Source organism: Platalea leucorodia (genome assembly GCF_965183815.1).
Source record: "Platalea leucorodia genome assembly, chromosome: 5".
Taxonomy (NCBI): Eukaryota; Metazoa; Chordata; class Aves; order Pelecaniformes; family Threskiornithidae; genus Platalea; species Platalea leucorodia.
This window is the reverse complement of record NC_138827.1, coordinates 66,732,746-66,749,842: the sequence shown is the minus strand read 5'-3', so window position 1 is coordinate 66,749,842 and position 17,097 is coordinate 66,732,746. Positions and strand designations below refer to the sequence as shown.

The following is a 17,097-nucleotide window of genomic DNA, read 5'->3' as shown; positions in this document are numbered from 1 at the left end:
GCTAAGAGTCAGGAAGGCATAAAGTTCCATGAAATATTTTCAATAGCATCATCAGTATTTCTCTTTTGAACAGAAGCTGAAGAACATGTGGAAACAGGACAAATACTAAAATTTAGTCACTGCAGAGCTGCGCTATTGCATGGGGTCTCCATAAGCTTATCTGCTAGTCTTCACTCCACTGTTCACAGGGGGGTTCCTTTTTAGCAGAGATGGGATAAACCAGTAATTTTTCATTTCAGGCTAGAGTATTTGCATAAAGATTAACTATAACAAGAATATCTTGCCTGGAACAGTCCCCAAAATAATTGTAGCATAGACAGGCTTTTCTTTCTCCAATACACAGTAACCAGTAAGCCTTTGAAAACAACCCGTTCAAACAGCACATATAATTTCCTTTCCCTTTTCCATTTGTTTCTGGATGGAAATTAATTCACAGCTTGGGAAATCAACCAACAAATTCAAAACCATGAAACGCTGATGTTTTATATCCGCAACTCAAACGACAGAAGACGTGAACAGGTAATAAATGCTTGTTTCTTGTTTTTTGACCTATCTGACATTCAGGACAAGAACATGTAACACTGGAGAGTAGCAACCTGCACTCTGCAATAAACTCAAAACTAGCAATTACCAAACAAAACTACAAATATTTGGCTTTTCTGCTGCATTTTGCATCCCAATCTTCTTTACCTTAGCTATCATCCAGGCACAGTTATGCTGATATATGCTTTCCCCAGATGTCCTGGAGCAGCTGTGATGACAAATAAAAATTAATCACACTGAAGATAAGCATCCAAGAAAATATTTGGAATAAGCTCTGGTAGTGAAGTCCAGGAAGCCTTTCCCTTAGCTGCAGGCTACTCCGTATTTTTTTCTTTTGGAATTATTACAGCATAAAAATTGGTTCCACCATTATTCTGACAACAGACTCTTAAATATCTCTGGAAATATAGCATCTTGGTGCAGATTTCTACATCTGCCAGTTGTGACCTTGGATTGTTCAAGATGCATTTGAGTGAAATAAATGTTGAACAATTCGATAGAGAATGTTCTTCTCTGGTTCTTTTCCAACATACGACAATAATGCTGTGCCAACAAGAAACACATTAATTCCTCCTTTAATTAATTAAAATTAATAAATTAATTCTGTCCTTTGAGATAACTTACAAGAACATTTGCAATCCCTTACTCTGTGAGGAAGCAGTAGCATGGTATTCAACACTGCATTTTTGGTTGCACTACCTATGCATTGGTCAATTGTTCAATTAAGCAATTACTATACTAGGCTACAATGTTTACGTTTAGCCTCCAAGCTGGCTATTGCAAATTTAGTGTTAAAAAAAGTATTTCTCAGCAACATTTTGAGTAGAAATACAATTCTGGAAAGGGCTTTTGTTTTTGAAAGAATCACTTTTCTGCAATTATTACCTAAAGAGACACCACATACTTTTCCAGTCTGCAACTTCCTCTCCAAAAATCATGCAATTTTCTCCTTTAAAATAGGTAAAACCAATCTATTTGCTATCACTGATTGTCGTGGTTTAACCCTAGCCAGCAACTAAGCACCACACAGCCGCTTGCTCACCCCCCCCCCCCCATCCCTGGTGGGATGGGGAAGAGAATCGGAAGAGTGAAAGTGAGAAAATTTATGAGTTAAGAACAGTTTAATAATTGAAATAAAGTAAAACAGTAGTGGTAGTAATAATAATAATCATAATAAATATACAAAGCAAGTGATGCATGATGCAGTTGCTTACCACCCACCAACTGATGCCCAGCAGTCACTGCCCCCAGGCTGACTCCCCCCAGTTTATATACTGAGCCTGATGTCATACGGTATGGCATAGCCCTTTGGCCAGTCTGGGTCAGCTGTCCTGGCTGTGCTCCCTCCCAGCTTCTTGTGCACCTGGCAGAGCATGGGAAGCTGAAAAATTCCTTGACTTAGTGTAAACACTACTTAGCAACAACTAAAGCATCAGTGTGTTACCAACATTATCGTCATACTAAATCCAAAACACAGCACTATACCAGCTACTAGGAAGAAAATGAACTCTGTCCCAGCCAAAACCAGGACACTGATATACCCCGTAGTGAGCAGACATTTACTAGAGAAGCCATATTGGTATAATGCTGAATAAGAACTCAAAATTTCAAGAAACTTCTCCCTTTTTAAAGCTTAAATGCTTTGGAGATAACTGCCTTTCCAAGAAAAGGTCGGTCTTGCACCCTTCCAGTATTAGAATGCCGGGTTTCATGAACTGTGAGCTAGACACTGCAAAAGATATAATTTATAACCCACCAATTTTTGCTAGGGAAACTACCCAAGGGAGACCTGGCAAGCAAAATTTTAACTCTAGGCTCTTCTCTTTATGAAAAGCTGAACTGTCATCCTGGTGCCAATTATCAACTATGAAGCTCTTGGTCTTGGAGGAATCCAAAGTGCTTGGTATTGTTACTGGTTTCCTGCAAATAGGACCCGTCTTTCCTGTGCAGTAGTATTTTTGGGTAATTTGTCAAACTGGCCAGTTGATGAGTAAGATGAACTTTGGCTTTGAAAGGCTCATTTTGCTTGAGCAGACCAAGCGCCATCCCTAGGTAACAGGCAGATGAACCTCACTTAGACGAATGGAGCAACTGAGGTTGACACTAGCAAATAGATGGTGCATCCTTATCTTTCACCTTGTTTACCACTGAATGTTATAAAAATGATAAAATCCAAGAAAATCACCCTATAATTTCATCAAAAGTGATGGAAAAAGATGCTCAAGTGCAGTGACAAAGTACGATAAGAACATGAAAATATGATCAGAAGACCTCGGAAAATGGGAGACTCCAAACTTTGGTGCCTCTTGGTTGCCACCTATCTGACTTGTATTGGAGAAAGAAATGCCAGCTTGCTTGTACCAGCAGCAGTAACACCATATAAAATAACGTATTATTGTACATTATTATAGTAATGTAATGTTACACAGCTTGAATGAGATTCTTATGGGAGTTGAACTTTCTCATTTAAGACAGTAAGTCCTTGTTTGATTAGAAAATATTCCTCTTCTATTTCAAATGACATTTTTAAAATACACCAATAGCTGATGAATGCAACAATTTTCAACATATTAAGTACTATGATGTACACTGAAAGAGCATGGATCAAAAGTGTAAAGAGTGATGTACTTCTGTTATCTCTCTCTGAAGCACAGCACACTGAGAAGCACAGAGAATTAACGGACACTGACTGCTATCTCTCTGAACTACATCATCTTAATTTAATGCAAATGAATGAAGTGCAGACGAAACAACTATTTTAAACAGTACATATCACTGAATAAGCAACGCATTTATAGTATTTTCTATATTACAAACCCCGCTGCTTAAACAATTACAAAACCTACATAGCTGGAATTCTCAAGACCACTCAGCATTGAGCATTGACTTCCACAAGATTTCTAGCACAATTTCAACGGAACCAAGGTAGGACAATCGCTAAAACAACAAATCTCGTCCTGTAATTCAATTCAAGTTATTATTTTTGAAGCTGGATATGCACATTGAGAATGATTTTATGGCCTTGTCTGTAGTTTCAGAGGAACAAATTTGAAAACACAAAAGGAGTTGTTAGAAGGGGTGTCTTTGAATTATTTTTTGTTGTCGTTTACAAAGCCATAAAAATTCTCTTAATAGAACAGTTCTATTCTAATATTCTATTAGAATATTGTAATATTCTTTTCAGTTATTTAAGAATAGTTAATATTAACTGTTAGTTAATATATATATTAATATATATAATATATGTATTATTTAAAACAGAATAGTTTTAAATTCTGTTAATATACCTTTGGAGAAACCCATAGAAATTAATCTAAATTAATTTAAAATCTTCTCTTAAAAAAGAACAGATTTTTTTTATTGAATCAATAGCCTTGACATCCACTTTCTCTTTAGAGGGTCACAGTCATTCTGAGCAATGGAAATGAAAGGTGCATAGGATATGGTATTGGGAAAGACATTCACTGACTTAAGTTTTACAATGCATTTTTATAATTGTGCACAGCTGTCATTCATACCTGAAAATTCTACATACTAGCAGCATTCCCCAAAACAGGCAGAAACTCTACAAATGTGGTTTTATAAGGTGGCAGGCAGTAACATTAATCTTCCTTATTCCCACTAAAACAGGCATCAGAAATAGAAGATACTATGCAGACTGATATTTCTACAACCTCTAACATTGCTTGTGTATGCTCTGCTCTCCTCTCCCCCAAGGGATTTCCAAAGCTTTTAAAAATACTTTGTGGACTCCTAAAAGCTTTCCAAGAACCTTACCCTAACTGCTTTCCAGCCTTTGGAAAATAAAATTGCTATTGTTAATAATCTTTTGAAGATCTTTTAGGAGTGGTCCACAGATCTGGAGGGGTTCATCAACTATAACTGAAAAACAAAGCTGCAGATGATATGAAAAGTAGTATTAAAAATAGTATTCCAAGACAGTCTACATCTTGAGGGATTTCTTCAGCTCTCCCTTCTGCATCATCACCACCATACTTACTCCACCTGCTGTCTTCCCCAGAAATGGAGGCTTTAGATGCTACAACTGTGGCTTGACAAGGAAAGAACTAACAAGAAGTAAAAATATTTCTTGAAGTACAAAAGAGATACTGTAAAAGAAAAGCCAAGTTAAAATCCCCAACCAAACTCCTTCAAACTGTTTATATAATAGCTTCAGCAAGTAAATAAATTTGTTTATAATGTAACTTGGCAGCAACATCAATGACTTTGGGAAGATGGTATAAAAATGAAATGGCATTATCAAATGTGATTTACAAAAACTGTATTTGGTTTTTCATGCAAAATGTACGTAAGTCTTTAAAGATGCTTTATTAAAAAAATATAATGTAAGCAAAAATTAGGTCAGTTGTTACAAAACTTACTGATCTCTGTAGATCTACTGGGTACTGGAGGAGGCTGTGTACCATTGCGAGTAGGTGTTGATGACTGAGGGGATATGGGAGAAAAGGGAACCATATCAAAGATGTCAGTGGAGGGTGATTTAGGTGTCACACTGCCTGCCTACAATAAGGACAATAAATATTAGGGCAATATTCCACATGAAAGATCACAATACTGAATTCTTCAGCATGCAGATAAGAGCCACATTTTCAAAAAAGTTAAAAAAAACCACAAGCATGCAAAAAACAGCTCCTGACACCAAGCAAATGGCATTTGCAGTTCAGAGTCTGAGACATGCTAAAAATCTCCAATATATAAGCAGCATTGTAATTTTTCCATTTTCAGTCCATCTGGTACAGCCAGAAATGTATCACAGTTAAACCTGAAAAAGCTGGTGACAAGCAGTTCTCTATTGCGGACGGATGAATACAGATATGTTCCCCAGACCCATTTAAGGTAATACTGCAACAACAATACGCTACGCTCCAAAGTGCACAGAACAAGTAACAGAAGAGATTTCATTAGTAAGGCCTAGGAATTTGGAAGGGTTCAAAAAAATACTGCATAAGCAAAGAAACCCCAAACCCGACAATTACTATCGCTCTATAGCCAAATTTATTTTTTAATGATTAATTCCTCCTGCCATCAGTCCACTACTTCAGGACACAAATGAGGCACAGTCAAGTCAGAATAAACTGAACACTAAAGACAGATGATGAAATAGATTAAAATTGAGATTGACAAAATGAAGGCAAAATATATGCAAAACTAGTTTGCATGTTAATGTTACTACTTAGACAATACAAAAAACCTACATTCTGTGCATTAGAAAGACTATATAGCCAGGCACACGGAAAGCCTGCTACTTTTAAAAAAGATTCAATTTGACCAAAATATTCACGTGAAAATTTTTAAGCACAAGTTAAATTAGTCACACAGATCCTTTTATTCAGAGCACATGAATACAACAACCTGGCAAGCAGGTAGTCTTTAGCACTGCAGGTCCATGAGAGTTTCATGGACCTAAACCTTATTTTGGAATGCTACTTTCCTTAATGCCTCTGCCACAGCAACTGAAGCTGCTCTCTCACAGCACAGATTTTTAAGCCAAGTCTATAGATAGCTCTGAACTACGTCCATTTCTCCCTGGAGGCTGCAGTGGCTGCTGAGAAGGAAAGGACATTGGTCCATGGTCTTCCACAGAATACACTGCTTAAAGAGAAAACTAGACTCTGAAGTCCTACATTTCCTATTTTTTACGAGTTTTGAATTAATATTTTTTATCAGGGAACCAGTATAATTTAAGTCAGGGAGATTGCTGGATGTCATCTGCTCCCATTCAAAGCAGGGCAATGGATGTGCTTGACCCAAAGTAGACATACAATGAGTCTCCTTTTCCATTCTTCATACAGACAAAACACTCTTGTAGATAGGTTTTGTCTGCACCAGGAAGGTGGGATCAGGTTTAATGCATAGGTACCTTCCATATATTAACCTACATTTCCATCAATGTTGATGGATAATCCTAGAATGCCTCGGAGACAGTAAATGTTAATGTAGATTCTCCTTATTTGCTAAGTGTTTATGGCTACCTAGAAGCTAGATAAATAAACAAACAATATTTTAGTCTTAAATAAGTCTTTTAGGCAAAGAAAGCAAAATGAAACTTTACACTGTCATTTCCTGTCTATATGCCATTTTGTTGAAGTTACTGGCCATTTCGATAAAGCTAGTTTAAGTAAAATTATAATTTAGTTATTTTAAGAAATGTATATTTTGAACACATATGAGCACAAGAAGCATTTTTATTTAGTGAACACATGCAGAAAGCCATGATGTTTGCCAAATACAGCCAAATGTTACTAGCAAATGGAAGAAAAGTTGAAAGTATAAGCATATTGCTATGAAAAAGCAGGCAATATGCCCATTTCATATTTAAGAATAATTTTCAACCTTCATTTTGCACAGTTTTTATAAAGTATGCTAAAAGGTATTTAACGGCTGATTGCTTTTCTATTAATTCATGGGGGGGGAAGCCCTTGAAGTTGGACCTTTAGAATTGTTTGTTTGAATAACTGTTCTTAATATGCAGAATTTTAAAAAAAGATTGACAGATAACACAGAGGTAATTAATTAATGGACTAATTTAAGCAGGTTGGGAAAATAAGAGTTTATGTTTTGGGGGTGGTAAAGAAAAAACTATGTAGAAATAAGAGCAAATCTTCACAAATTCTGTATTTTGAGAGTATCCCTAGAGAATCTAAGATAAATCTGCTCTGTCCTTTAACCACTGTACAAAATGCACATTTTTAATACAAGTTAATACACAACAGAGAACAAAGGAAAGCCAAAAAAACTGGAAAAGCTTTTGCACAGCAGGATTACACGAGGTCTTGGGCAGCTGTATTCACTGGTTGGCTTTGGAAGACCACTTTTTGAAGGTGGTGGTATTAACAATCCAGATGATAGTCTAGAGTCAGGAGAACTCCTAGGAGTAAGCGTAATGGAAGAGATATCTAAACAAGGAGGTGAATCCTCATTGTTACACCAGAAAAAAGTAGAGGGTCTTTGAAACATATGTTCATCATTATCACACTTTATGTGCAGCAGCTGAAAAGGAATCACAGAAAGAGAAAACATTCTGAGGAACAGAACATGGTAACATCAGGGAAAGAAGAAAAAAAAAACACATTTCATACTTCAAAAAAGTTTGTCAGCAACTTGCTGTTCAGTGCTATAGTTACAAGATACAGAAAATATTTTAAAACAAAATCTAAAAATATACCACAGTAAGAGGTAGCCCAGTATTAACTGGAAGGAAGACTACTTGCTCCTTGATAACTGCACCAAAGAAAATGAAGACAGGCATCTTTCCAAAAATGGGTGTGTCAGATGCAATGACAAATGTCTAAATCCACCGACATATCAGCAATATCTCATCTCTGCACATGTAAATTAGCAGATAAGCACATATCTGGGGAGCAGAGTTACTCTGGTGGTTAAAGCACAGGTCAGAATTTTCTTTCTCCAAACTAGGAAATACCTACCATTTATATCCCAGCAATATTTAAAGAAAATTTAATTATTTAACTACTGTCTGCTTACAGTAGAAGCTCACAGTGCACAAATTATAATGTTTACATTAATACTAGACTGCATTTCCTTTCCTCATCTATAGAGTTTGAGAACCTAAACATTTATGGGCAATAATAGCCTTCTGCCATCTTTTCTGTGTGGATGAATAACTAATTGAACTTGGTATTTTCAGTAGGTATCTCAAAAGTTGAGACTCATTCTTGCAAAGCAAAGGAATTCTCATGTCCCTACAACAGCAGCACAGGATGCAAGACGGAATAAAACTTTGCTGCTGGGGAAATAAAAATGTTGAAGATTGTAAGATAATCTGGATCTCTTAACAAATCCACAGAACAGCTTCAAACAGAGGCAAATGAGTAATATCCACACCAGAATACAGATGGTAAGAGCGTTCACCTACAATAACAAAGTGGTAACTGCAAGGTTCTGGTCTGAATTAGGCGGACAAGAACCTGAAGCTAGCTGCCTTATATGACTGGGGAGTACTGAACTGTATATTCCAGCAAGATTCATTGTGTATCAAGAGCAAAGCTGAGGGCTTTGTCCACTTTGATAAAAAACAAAAACCCTTAATTTTTTGCCCGACTGGGAAATATCTGCAATCCTGAAAGGTTTCAAAAGAAATGGATTTTGTCTACGTGAAACTAAAAACAAACAACTGATGTGGGAAAGAAAAAGCAAAAAGGAAAGGTCTTTAAATATTTGATTTAAGAAACATGCCCAACCAATCCTTCTGTTGGGGCCAAGTTGTAATTCCTACCTCAAAATCTGAGGGAAACAGCTTTGGACAGTTAAAACAAGGCTTTTGAGGACAGATTAATCTTTGAATCTTAACAGAAAGGATTGAACACTTGTGCAGACAGTTCTTCTTGGCTAGAGCCATGAGTTTATACACTGACAAGGCAGGAATTAGATCTGTGCTGTAGGTATCTTGCCTAAAAAACCCTCTGACTTGCTCAGGCTGAAGCAGTAGTACATATGTGCAGCAAAAATTTTGAAGTCTGCCTTTACTCTCTTCATACAGTGTTACGCAATTGATATGACATGACTACTTCATTAGAAGTTTGCATCACTCCAGTAGAGCAGGATTTAATCAATTTTTTCAGAGTTACATAGAAAACAAACCATTTCAAATCTTTTTAAAAACTGAGTCTTAGTTCCTTTCTTCACTTTCTTTACAGATAAGCCAGGTTAAAGGTACAGATATAGCCAAATTTAGTAAAAATGCCATACTTATGAGAACACCGACAAACACCACAAAAAACTCTACTCAAAATTTGCAATTCATAAGAAAAAAAAAATGTTTTTATCGCAATTGCAAAGAATTCATCTGTTGCCAAGTTGGAATTGTGAAACAGAGGGTTTGGAATGGTAATTAATAAAAACGAAAGCAAAATCCTACAAGACATAGATTTTTGATTATTATTTCAAGAGTTATCACTAGACTACAAGTAGAAGACTTGCAATGCTACCATGTAATTACTACCATGTAATACTTGCTGCTATACATATATATGGAAAAAACTGATCTCATAATAGTAAACACGAAGATACTAAATACAAACAGTCAAATTAAGGAAGCAAAATATTTCCCTGAAATGCAAAACAGCAGAGGATGAGTACTTCCCATAAGAAAGCATGTATATCACATGAAAAATCATACAGAAACCAGCAAAACGCATATAGGATGCAAAGCAGCAAAACTATAAGGATGATGAACATATATCAAATCCAGGCAATGAAAGGCTTCAATACAAAACCAGAATATACACTATTTGTATCATTCGAGCCCTGAAGATTGAGCAGTCACATTTCCTCCTATTTATCCAATAAGCGATAATCTTAGGACATTTCACACTATACAGGGTGTTGAGCTTCATATGACAGTTTTGGGAATGTGTCTTGTCAATGATGACTTTTCTCTAGTAATTCTTCATTTGCAGGGCAGTGCAGGAGCCCACCACTGGGTGTTGGGACCTGTGTTCTGAGCGCTGTTCAGGACCCAGAAAGACCTGTGAGGCTGACAGTGGCTTTCTGCTTACAGGCCTATGTATTCAAGCAGCCCACAGACAGGACAGGTACAGCAGGGAAGTGCATTCAAGAATGGAAAATAATAATTGGAAGGTCACAAAGAGGAGGATTGCACAGAAGGCTTTTAAAATGTAGGTAATATCACCAGATTCAGAAAATGCAGGAGAAGGGAACAGACCCTTACTCTAAAGAATACAACCTAAAAAGGGTATAACTTCTGAAACTTAATACTCTTACACCAAATTGTAAAGGAAGAAAATACAGTAAAAATACACTAAATTGCCATTTTATACAGAAATTATATTTTGTCTGAGCTTCCCACTGTGGAACACTGAACATGTAGTATTGGTCAGGTTGATATATTACTTTCCAATTTGGGCCCCCTTTCGTCCACACAAGAAAACAACATGAAATCATTCTTAATGAAATTAACATACTAGTTCAGTGGACTTGCTCTCTATTATTAGATATTATTATGTGCCTGTCAAAGGATTTATTTTTGATTCATTCTACTTTGCATGATGCTGAAGATGTGCTGTTTGGCTGCATCATACTAGCAAATGTAGCATGACTGAGTTTTTGTTAATCAAGAAATCATTTCAAAATTGTTTGTTTTTACTAGGTGTCTCAAGACATTGATTGCAATCTCTGTGTCATACCCCCATAGGAATCACATGAGTGTATTAGTGAATTAGAAAAAGTTTTTCTTCCTTAGAACATTCAAGTTGGTAATACACAGAACAGGCACAGTGGATAACTGCAGTGAATGTTACAGGGAACTGTGAGTGACCTTGAACTGGAAATTATGCAGTTAGTTACAAAACCACTGATTACAAGCTACCTGAGATTTGGGACTACTAAGGATATATTCATTACATAATATATTGATATATTAATTGACTAATTCATAAAATACTGGATAAGCATTAGCAGTTTCATTAATTAACTGCTACATTTTCGGTTCATTTAGTACTTTTTCAGTAACATGAAATCTGACACAGGCAATTTCAAATTTTTTTTTTTTTTTTAATATCACAAACAGAATATTAAACGCTCATGAAGAAGTGCTCACAGAACTGAATACAGAATATTATAAAATTAAAAGAGCAGAAGAGAGGCGAAAAAATGTGCATTTTCCCACTTGGCAGTCTTAATGGAAGCATGAATCAAGTGATATGCCTAAACACATTCAAAAACTGTTTTTTGAAATATGCGTACAGTTCCAACATTTATCTTGGGGTTTTCTCATGAACATGTTAAAGTTTTTTAATGAGGGTAATAGGTGCAGATGGCCTATGCTTCTAAGTCACTACTTAAAGAACTTTAAAAAAAGGCCTAATCAACCAATAGCTTTAATGTTCCATTTAAAAATGGAGGTTCTTTTGCAACACTGCTGTGATAAGAATATATATTACATACTTCATCTTTGACAATACTTACGGTGAATGGAAGAACACCATTCCTTTTGGGGCTGTTCCTCCCAATACCTTTTCCTGCTGCCTTTCATAGAATCATGGAATCATTTAGGTTGGAAAAGACCTTTAAGATCATCAAGTCCAACTGTTAGCCTAGCACTGTCAAGTCCCACTAACCATGTCCCTAAGCACCACATTTACACATCTTTTAAATACCCCCAGGGACGGCAACTCAGCCACTTCCCTGGGCAGCCTGTTCCAGTGCCTGACCACCCTTTCGGTGAAGAAATTTTTCCTAATATCCAACCTAAACTTCCCCTGGCGCAGCTTGAGGCTGTTTCCTCTTGTCCTATTGCTTGTTACTTGGGAGAAGAGACCGACCCCCACCTCGCTACAGTCTCCTTTCAGGCAGTTGTAGAGAGCAATGAGGTCTTCCCTGAGCCTCCTCTTCTGCAGACTAAACAACCCCAGCTCCCTCAGCCTCTCCTCATAAGACTTGTGCTCTAGACCCTTCACCAGCTTTGTTGCCTTTCTGGCACAAGAAAGCCTTTCTTAATTTCTGGCCATACTTTAAATGAATAGAAGGACAATTTCCCAAACTCTGTACTTCTACCAGGGTTAAAAATAAAGCTGATAAAATAGCTGAAGGCCCCAGCTGGTTTACATGTCTCCACTGAAGGATGTTATGTTTATCACAGCCTTCCTCTCCTACAATATGGTTAAACACCTGTGCAGACTGGATTGATGAAGTGTCACATTCATGACATTCACATGGAATTAGTCTTTCAGTGGAGATGCTAACTGAGGAATGCTAAGAATGCTAATAGCGATTGTTGTTGCTTTTTCAAGAGTTTTTTTTTTTTATGTTAAAAAACCTGTCCACAGATCACGAATATTTAATTTCCTCTTCAGCCAAACTTTGTACACAAAGTATTCCGGCATCGGCTGGCAAGGCACTGACTTTCAAGAAATGCTGGGGGGACGCTGACGCTCACATTTAGCCAGCAGTGCACCCCAAATCACAGGCCTCATTCACAAGCACGACCTTCATTTCACTTTGTTACGTACAAAAGGACTAAACAGCCAACAGTGATTCCTCCAGAGAAACGTTGATATTGTGGGTAAATATTTTTAGGATTTTTCCATAAGTCTTCAGGGTTTCTTTTGTGTTTGCTTTACATTTCCCTAACACAATGGCTTCTTTTGTCTAATTTTACTCTGGCTTTAATTATGAAAAAACAAAAAAGGATAGAGGAAAAGGGATGTACTTTTTAGACCTCCTGCAGTCTGGTATCAGAATCCTTTGTTTAAAGGAGAACTTGATATGTTTCAAAATCCTTACAAAGAAAATGAAAAAGGGTAAGGGAAGAAGTATCAACTTAGTATTTAAAATAACAACAGTGTCAAGGATGAATTTCTGAATGTATTTTCTACCTATTTTATTTCATTAAAATTTAATGCAAACACTAATGTGTCTGGAATAATTAAAGACACCAAAACTGATCAACTTCAGAAGGAAGAAGCAGGAGTAAAGAAATGATAGACTGGCACTGCATACAAATGATACCATGGTTTCTCAGTTACTCAGAAGTGGGAAAGACATTCTATCCTAGGTCAGTATTTTAGCAAATAAAGCATGACAGTGACATCACTTGGTGTCTGTAACAGCACTATTTCACACTACAGGTGCAATAAGTACTTAAAAGCTTAAGTCTTCCCTCACAGGGAAGGAAAATACATGCCCATTGTCAGCCTGACATTATGCCTGCTTAGACTGCATGGCTTGTGGTCCCGCCTCCGTAGGGATGGGGATTGAAGGAGAAGAGGATGTAGCACACAATGCGATTTCAATGTTTATATTTGTCATGTTCTGTGAACTGTCATCACAGGCCCTTGCAACATCTTCTGCTTCTTTAAGTATATACTTATTTAATCAAGTTGCTAGTGTTGACTTCTGAAGTGCTAAATCAATTGCTGATTAGCAAGTGTTTGTGACCATGCATTAATCACTAAAGGAAGAGCAGAGTCAACAACCTATAAGAGAGGAAAGCCATTTCAGCACATCTGGCAAATGTTGAGAAAGTACAAACAGCATGCAAACAACCAAAACCAAAAAGGAAAACATAAGATAAGAAAAAACAAGGTACTATTTAAGCATAAACAGAAGCAACTTTATAACCATCTGTAGTTGGCTTGTGAAACTGAACATTTCTTTACAAAGTACTGTGATGCCAGTTAATGGCACATGTACTTTTATCATATGGGGTATCAGGTATAAGGGCTTAAACCTTCCATTGATTGTTAAACGAGCCCCTCCTAGACCTCAGCAGAAAGAATAACAGCAAACTGGACTGATAGATAAGGAATTATAGCTGTATCAAATGACTTATTATGTCTAAAAAAGCTTCAGAAAGTTCTAGTATGGCACTGGCATCTATTTATAATTCAGTGACATGGATATGAGAGCTGTGAAAAAACCAAAACTTTATAGTTTTATAAATCTGCTTTACATCACGAGAACGATTGTGTTATGTTCATAGCATGTAACATGAAGAACATCTGCAGGGAAGCATGTTTTACCCCATCTAACCAGAAGTGCTTAGGAAGTGACTCAGATGAGGTATTATTCCCCATGCTGGATATTATTCTTCATTTATGTAAGCTATTTTATTTCAGTGTTTAACAAAATACTATCAGCAGATTTGAAAATGTTGCTCTGACAAAACGATCACAAGATAGAACTGCTATTTTTCTTTGCTAATTTTGAAGAAATAGAGCAGCAGTAGTACAGATATTTTTAACAACATGGTACTTATAAGTTTTACATTTAAATTCAGCAAAAATTCAAATCTCTAATAACTTTTAGAAAAATAAAGTGTTATTTTTCACCACAGAAATTATGTAGAAATAGAGGAAAACGTTCTTTGCACTGCTTCTGCTTTTTTCTAATGGAAGTTGAAACTTTGCAAAGTAATGCTTGAAATGATAGTTGATTTGAATTAAAACCATATAAAATTAATTGCAAACTGTAACAGGCAATCAATTGTCTTATGAATTCTTTGTAATTTCCTTCTTTCATACATATTTGTTGCTCACATAGTAGAAGAGCAGCTACGTATCATCAAATCATATCCACTGCTATTCCAGGCACTCAAACTTCTTAAAAATATTTATGCTTCCTTTTCCCTGCACTGAAAAGTCAATTCATAACCTCATTATTCCATTTCTTCATTTGTTTTCAACCTAACTGTTGAACTTATCGGTACCTACTCTTATGCGAGCACAATTAAGAGCTCTGATTTACAACGTACACAACCTAGTTTAAAACAGGCTTACTTGAATGATGTCTCTTGGTAAAGTACAAAAGTTGATAGTGTTTGGCAGATACAGTTATATTCCTAGATTTGAGAAAGACATTTTCCTAAAAATGCTTCTTTTTTATTGTTTGCTGCACAACTGATCAAATAATTGCATAAGCAGAAAGGAGCTTAATCCAAACTCCTTGCTTGAAGCAGGATCCAATTAGCTGAAGCTGCTGAGGACCATGTCCAGGGAAGTTTCTAGTATCACCAAGAGTACAGATACCTCCAACCTCTCCAGGCAATCTGTTCCAATATTTATTCAAATCATTTATATAAGGCTATTTTGTGGCAGAATCGATTTAGATATTAAATAGGCTGTTAGACGACTCTTACTGCAATTCGAATCATGAGGAAACTCAGAAATTTGTGACAGGAAATGTTTGTGTGGTTTTTTTTAAAGATTAAGGAGTCAATAAAGCAATAAAATTATACATGAAAACTAATAGCTGTAGCGATTTATTAAAACGAATTAATATTTTAATATTAATAATTATTATATAATTTTTGTAGCATAAGTGATATTTAAGCAATATGAATATTCACATACCAATAGTAATTAACAATAAAACACCATCTAGGGAGATGGCTGGCAAATTTACAAATTTAGATCTTAACTCATTAATAAGGAATTAGACACCACTGTCTTAAAATAAATATTAACGTGCACTACACATGCTACCAGAAGCATTTTGGTCATTGTTGATACTTTTGATTTTTTTTGCTAAATGCAATTACCAAGTTCTTCACTAATATAAATGAAATGCATCTATCACAAGAGACTTAAGAGCCTGTTTAGTTGAATTCAAAGATACATTTAGTTATTATACTCATAAATAAAGACAAACTAGCTGCCATCCTAATTAAAGAAAATAAAAGACTAAGGAATTGACTAAATTGATTTTAAATCTAGCATTAAAGTTGATTACCTTTCACTGAATGCCTCATAAGTGAGAAGACATCCATCATTCACAATTTTTACTGTGGGAGCTATGCAGTATTTATAATTTATGGTTCTCTCTCCTCTAAACAGATTTCAGTAAAATGAAATGACAGTTCCTCATAGGAACAACCATCTAATCAATACCAAAGGAGTGTATAGACACTACTGAAAAATTGTCATCATCATTATAAACATACTTTTACATTGCCCAAATTTCTAAACAGCCATTTAAAGTGAAATGGTGTACATCTAGGGCAGGAACAAGGCAGCCCAAAATGCACAGATTAAAAGCAGTCCATCTTTTTCTAAGATTTTTCTATACGTACATTGAGAAGTTTTATTTATTTTCACAGTTACCTAATGCTGTACAGATAGAATTTGCTTGTAAGAAGAGGGGAGTCATTAGGATCAGTCTGCAATGCAACCTGCATGTTTAGAGGTCCTGTCTAGATATAAGTAACTGTCAGTCAGTCATTCAAAAAAACCTTTTGTCATGATCATCTATAGGAACTGCAGAAAGTGTTAGAAATTTCCAATGATGAGGAACCCACACTTGCTCCTTTATACCTACCCACTCAATGTCAGATCCTGAGACCTAATGACTCCTTTGAAAGACAGCCAAATTTTTTTAAAAGTCATTTAGAAAATGTCAGTTGTAAGTTACAATATGCTTGTGACAGATAGTTCCCAGAAACATCCAAAGTAGCATTCGTGAACGAGATCGTTTAAGTGCCGAACAGAGTTCTTCATCCTTAGATGTCTACTAGAAGGACTATTTACTGTCTTTAGGGAGCAACAAATAGGTATGACAAGAGGATTAAAGAATCACAATTTGAGAGACTGCAATTTGCACTTTTGTTGGCTTGTCACAATCTTACTGTTACTTCAATACTGCATTTCAACAGATATGGTACATGATCACGGTATGTTAATCATAGTCACTGGAAACAGCACAGATGCTAGTAATTATCATAACAGATGATTAGAAATTTAGAGTAACTTCAGATATAAGACGTATGTTCATGTACTTACTGGAGATGCATGGACTTGTGTTATTCTTAACTGGTTTTCCAAATCTTGAACTTTATTTTTCAGCTCTGTGTTTTCAGTTTCTAATTCTTGAATCTACAAAGCAAGTGGTTATTGCAAAAGCTACTGGGATATTCATTCATTAACAACAGCATCCACTGAGAATAAGTTCTATCTGAGATCTGGTCATTTAGAAGCAATTTTTAACTAGTTATTTGATTACAAAAAATAATTAAACTTAAATGTCTGTATCTTCCATATTTCAACGTTGCTTTTCTCT

The 17,097-nt window shown here is 35.9% G+C and overlaps 1 protein-coding gene across 2 annotated transcripts in view; it reads right to left on the bottom strand.

The window, feature by feature from the left end:
* Positions 1-17,097, bottom strand: part of GULP1 (GULP PTB domain containing engulfment adaptor 1) — a 157,598-nt gene that overhangs the window by 12,213 nt on the left and 128,288 nt on the right. Inside the window, exons 8-10 of one of the 2 annotated variants that reach the window (XM_082312125.1) lie at positions 16,821-16,913; positions 7,330-7,554; positions 4,926-5,064 (exon numbers count right to left, since the gene is read on the bottom strand). In XM_082312125.1, coding sequence (XP_082168251.1) covers positions 4,926-5,064; positions 7,330-7,554; positions 16,821-16,913 — 457 coding nt within the window. The remainder of the gene's footprint in view (positions 1-4,925; positions 5,065-7,329; positions 7,555-16,820; positions 16,914-17,097) is intronic. The other variant, XM_082312126.1, reaches the window with a different exon arrangement.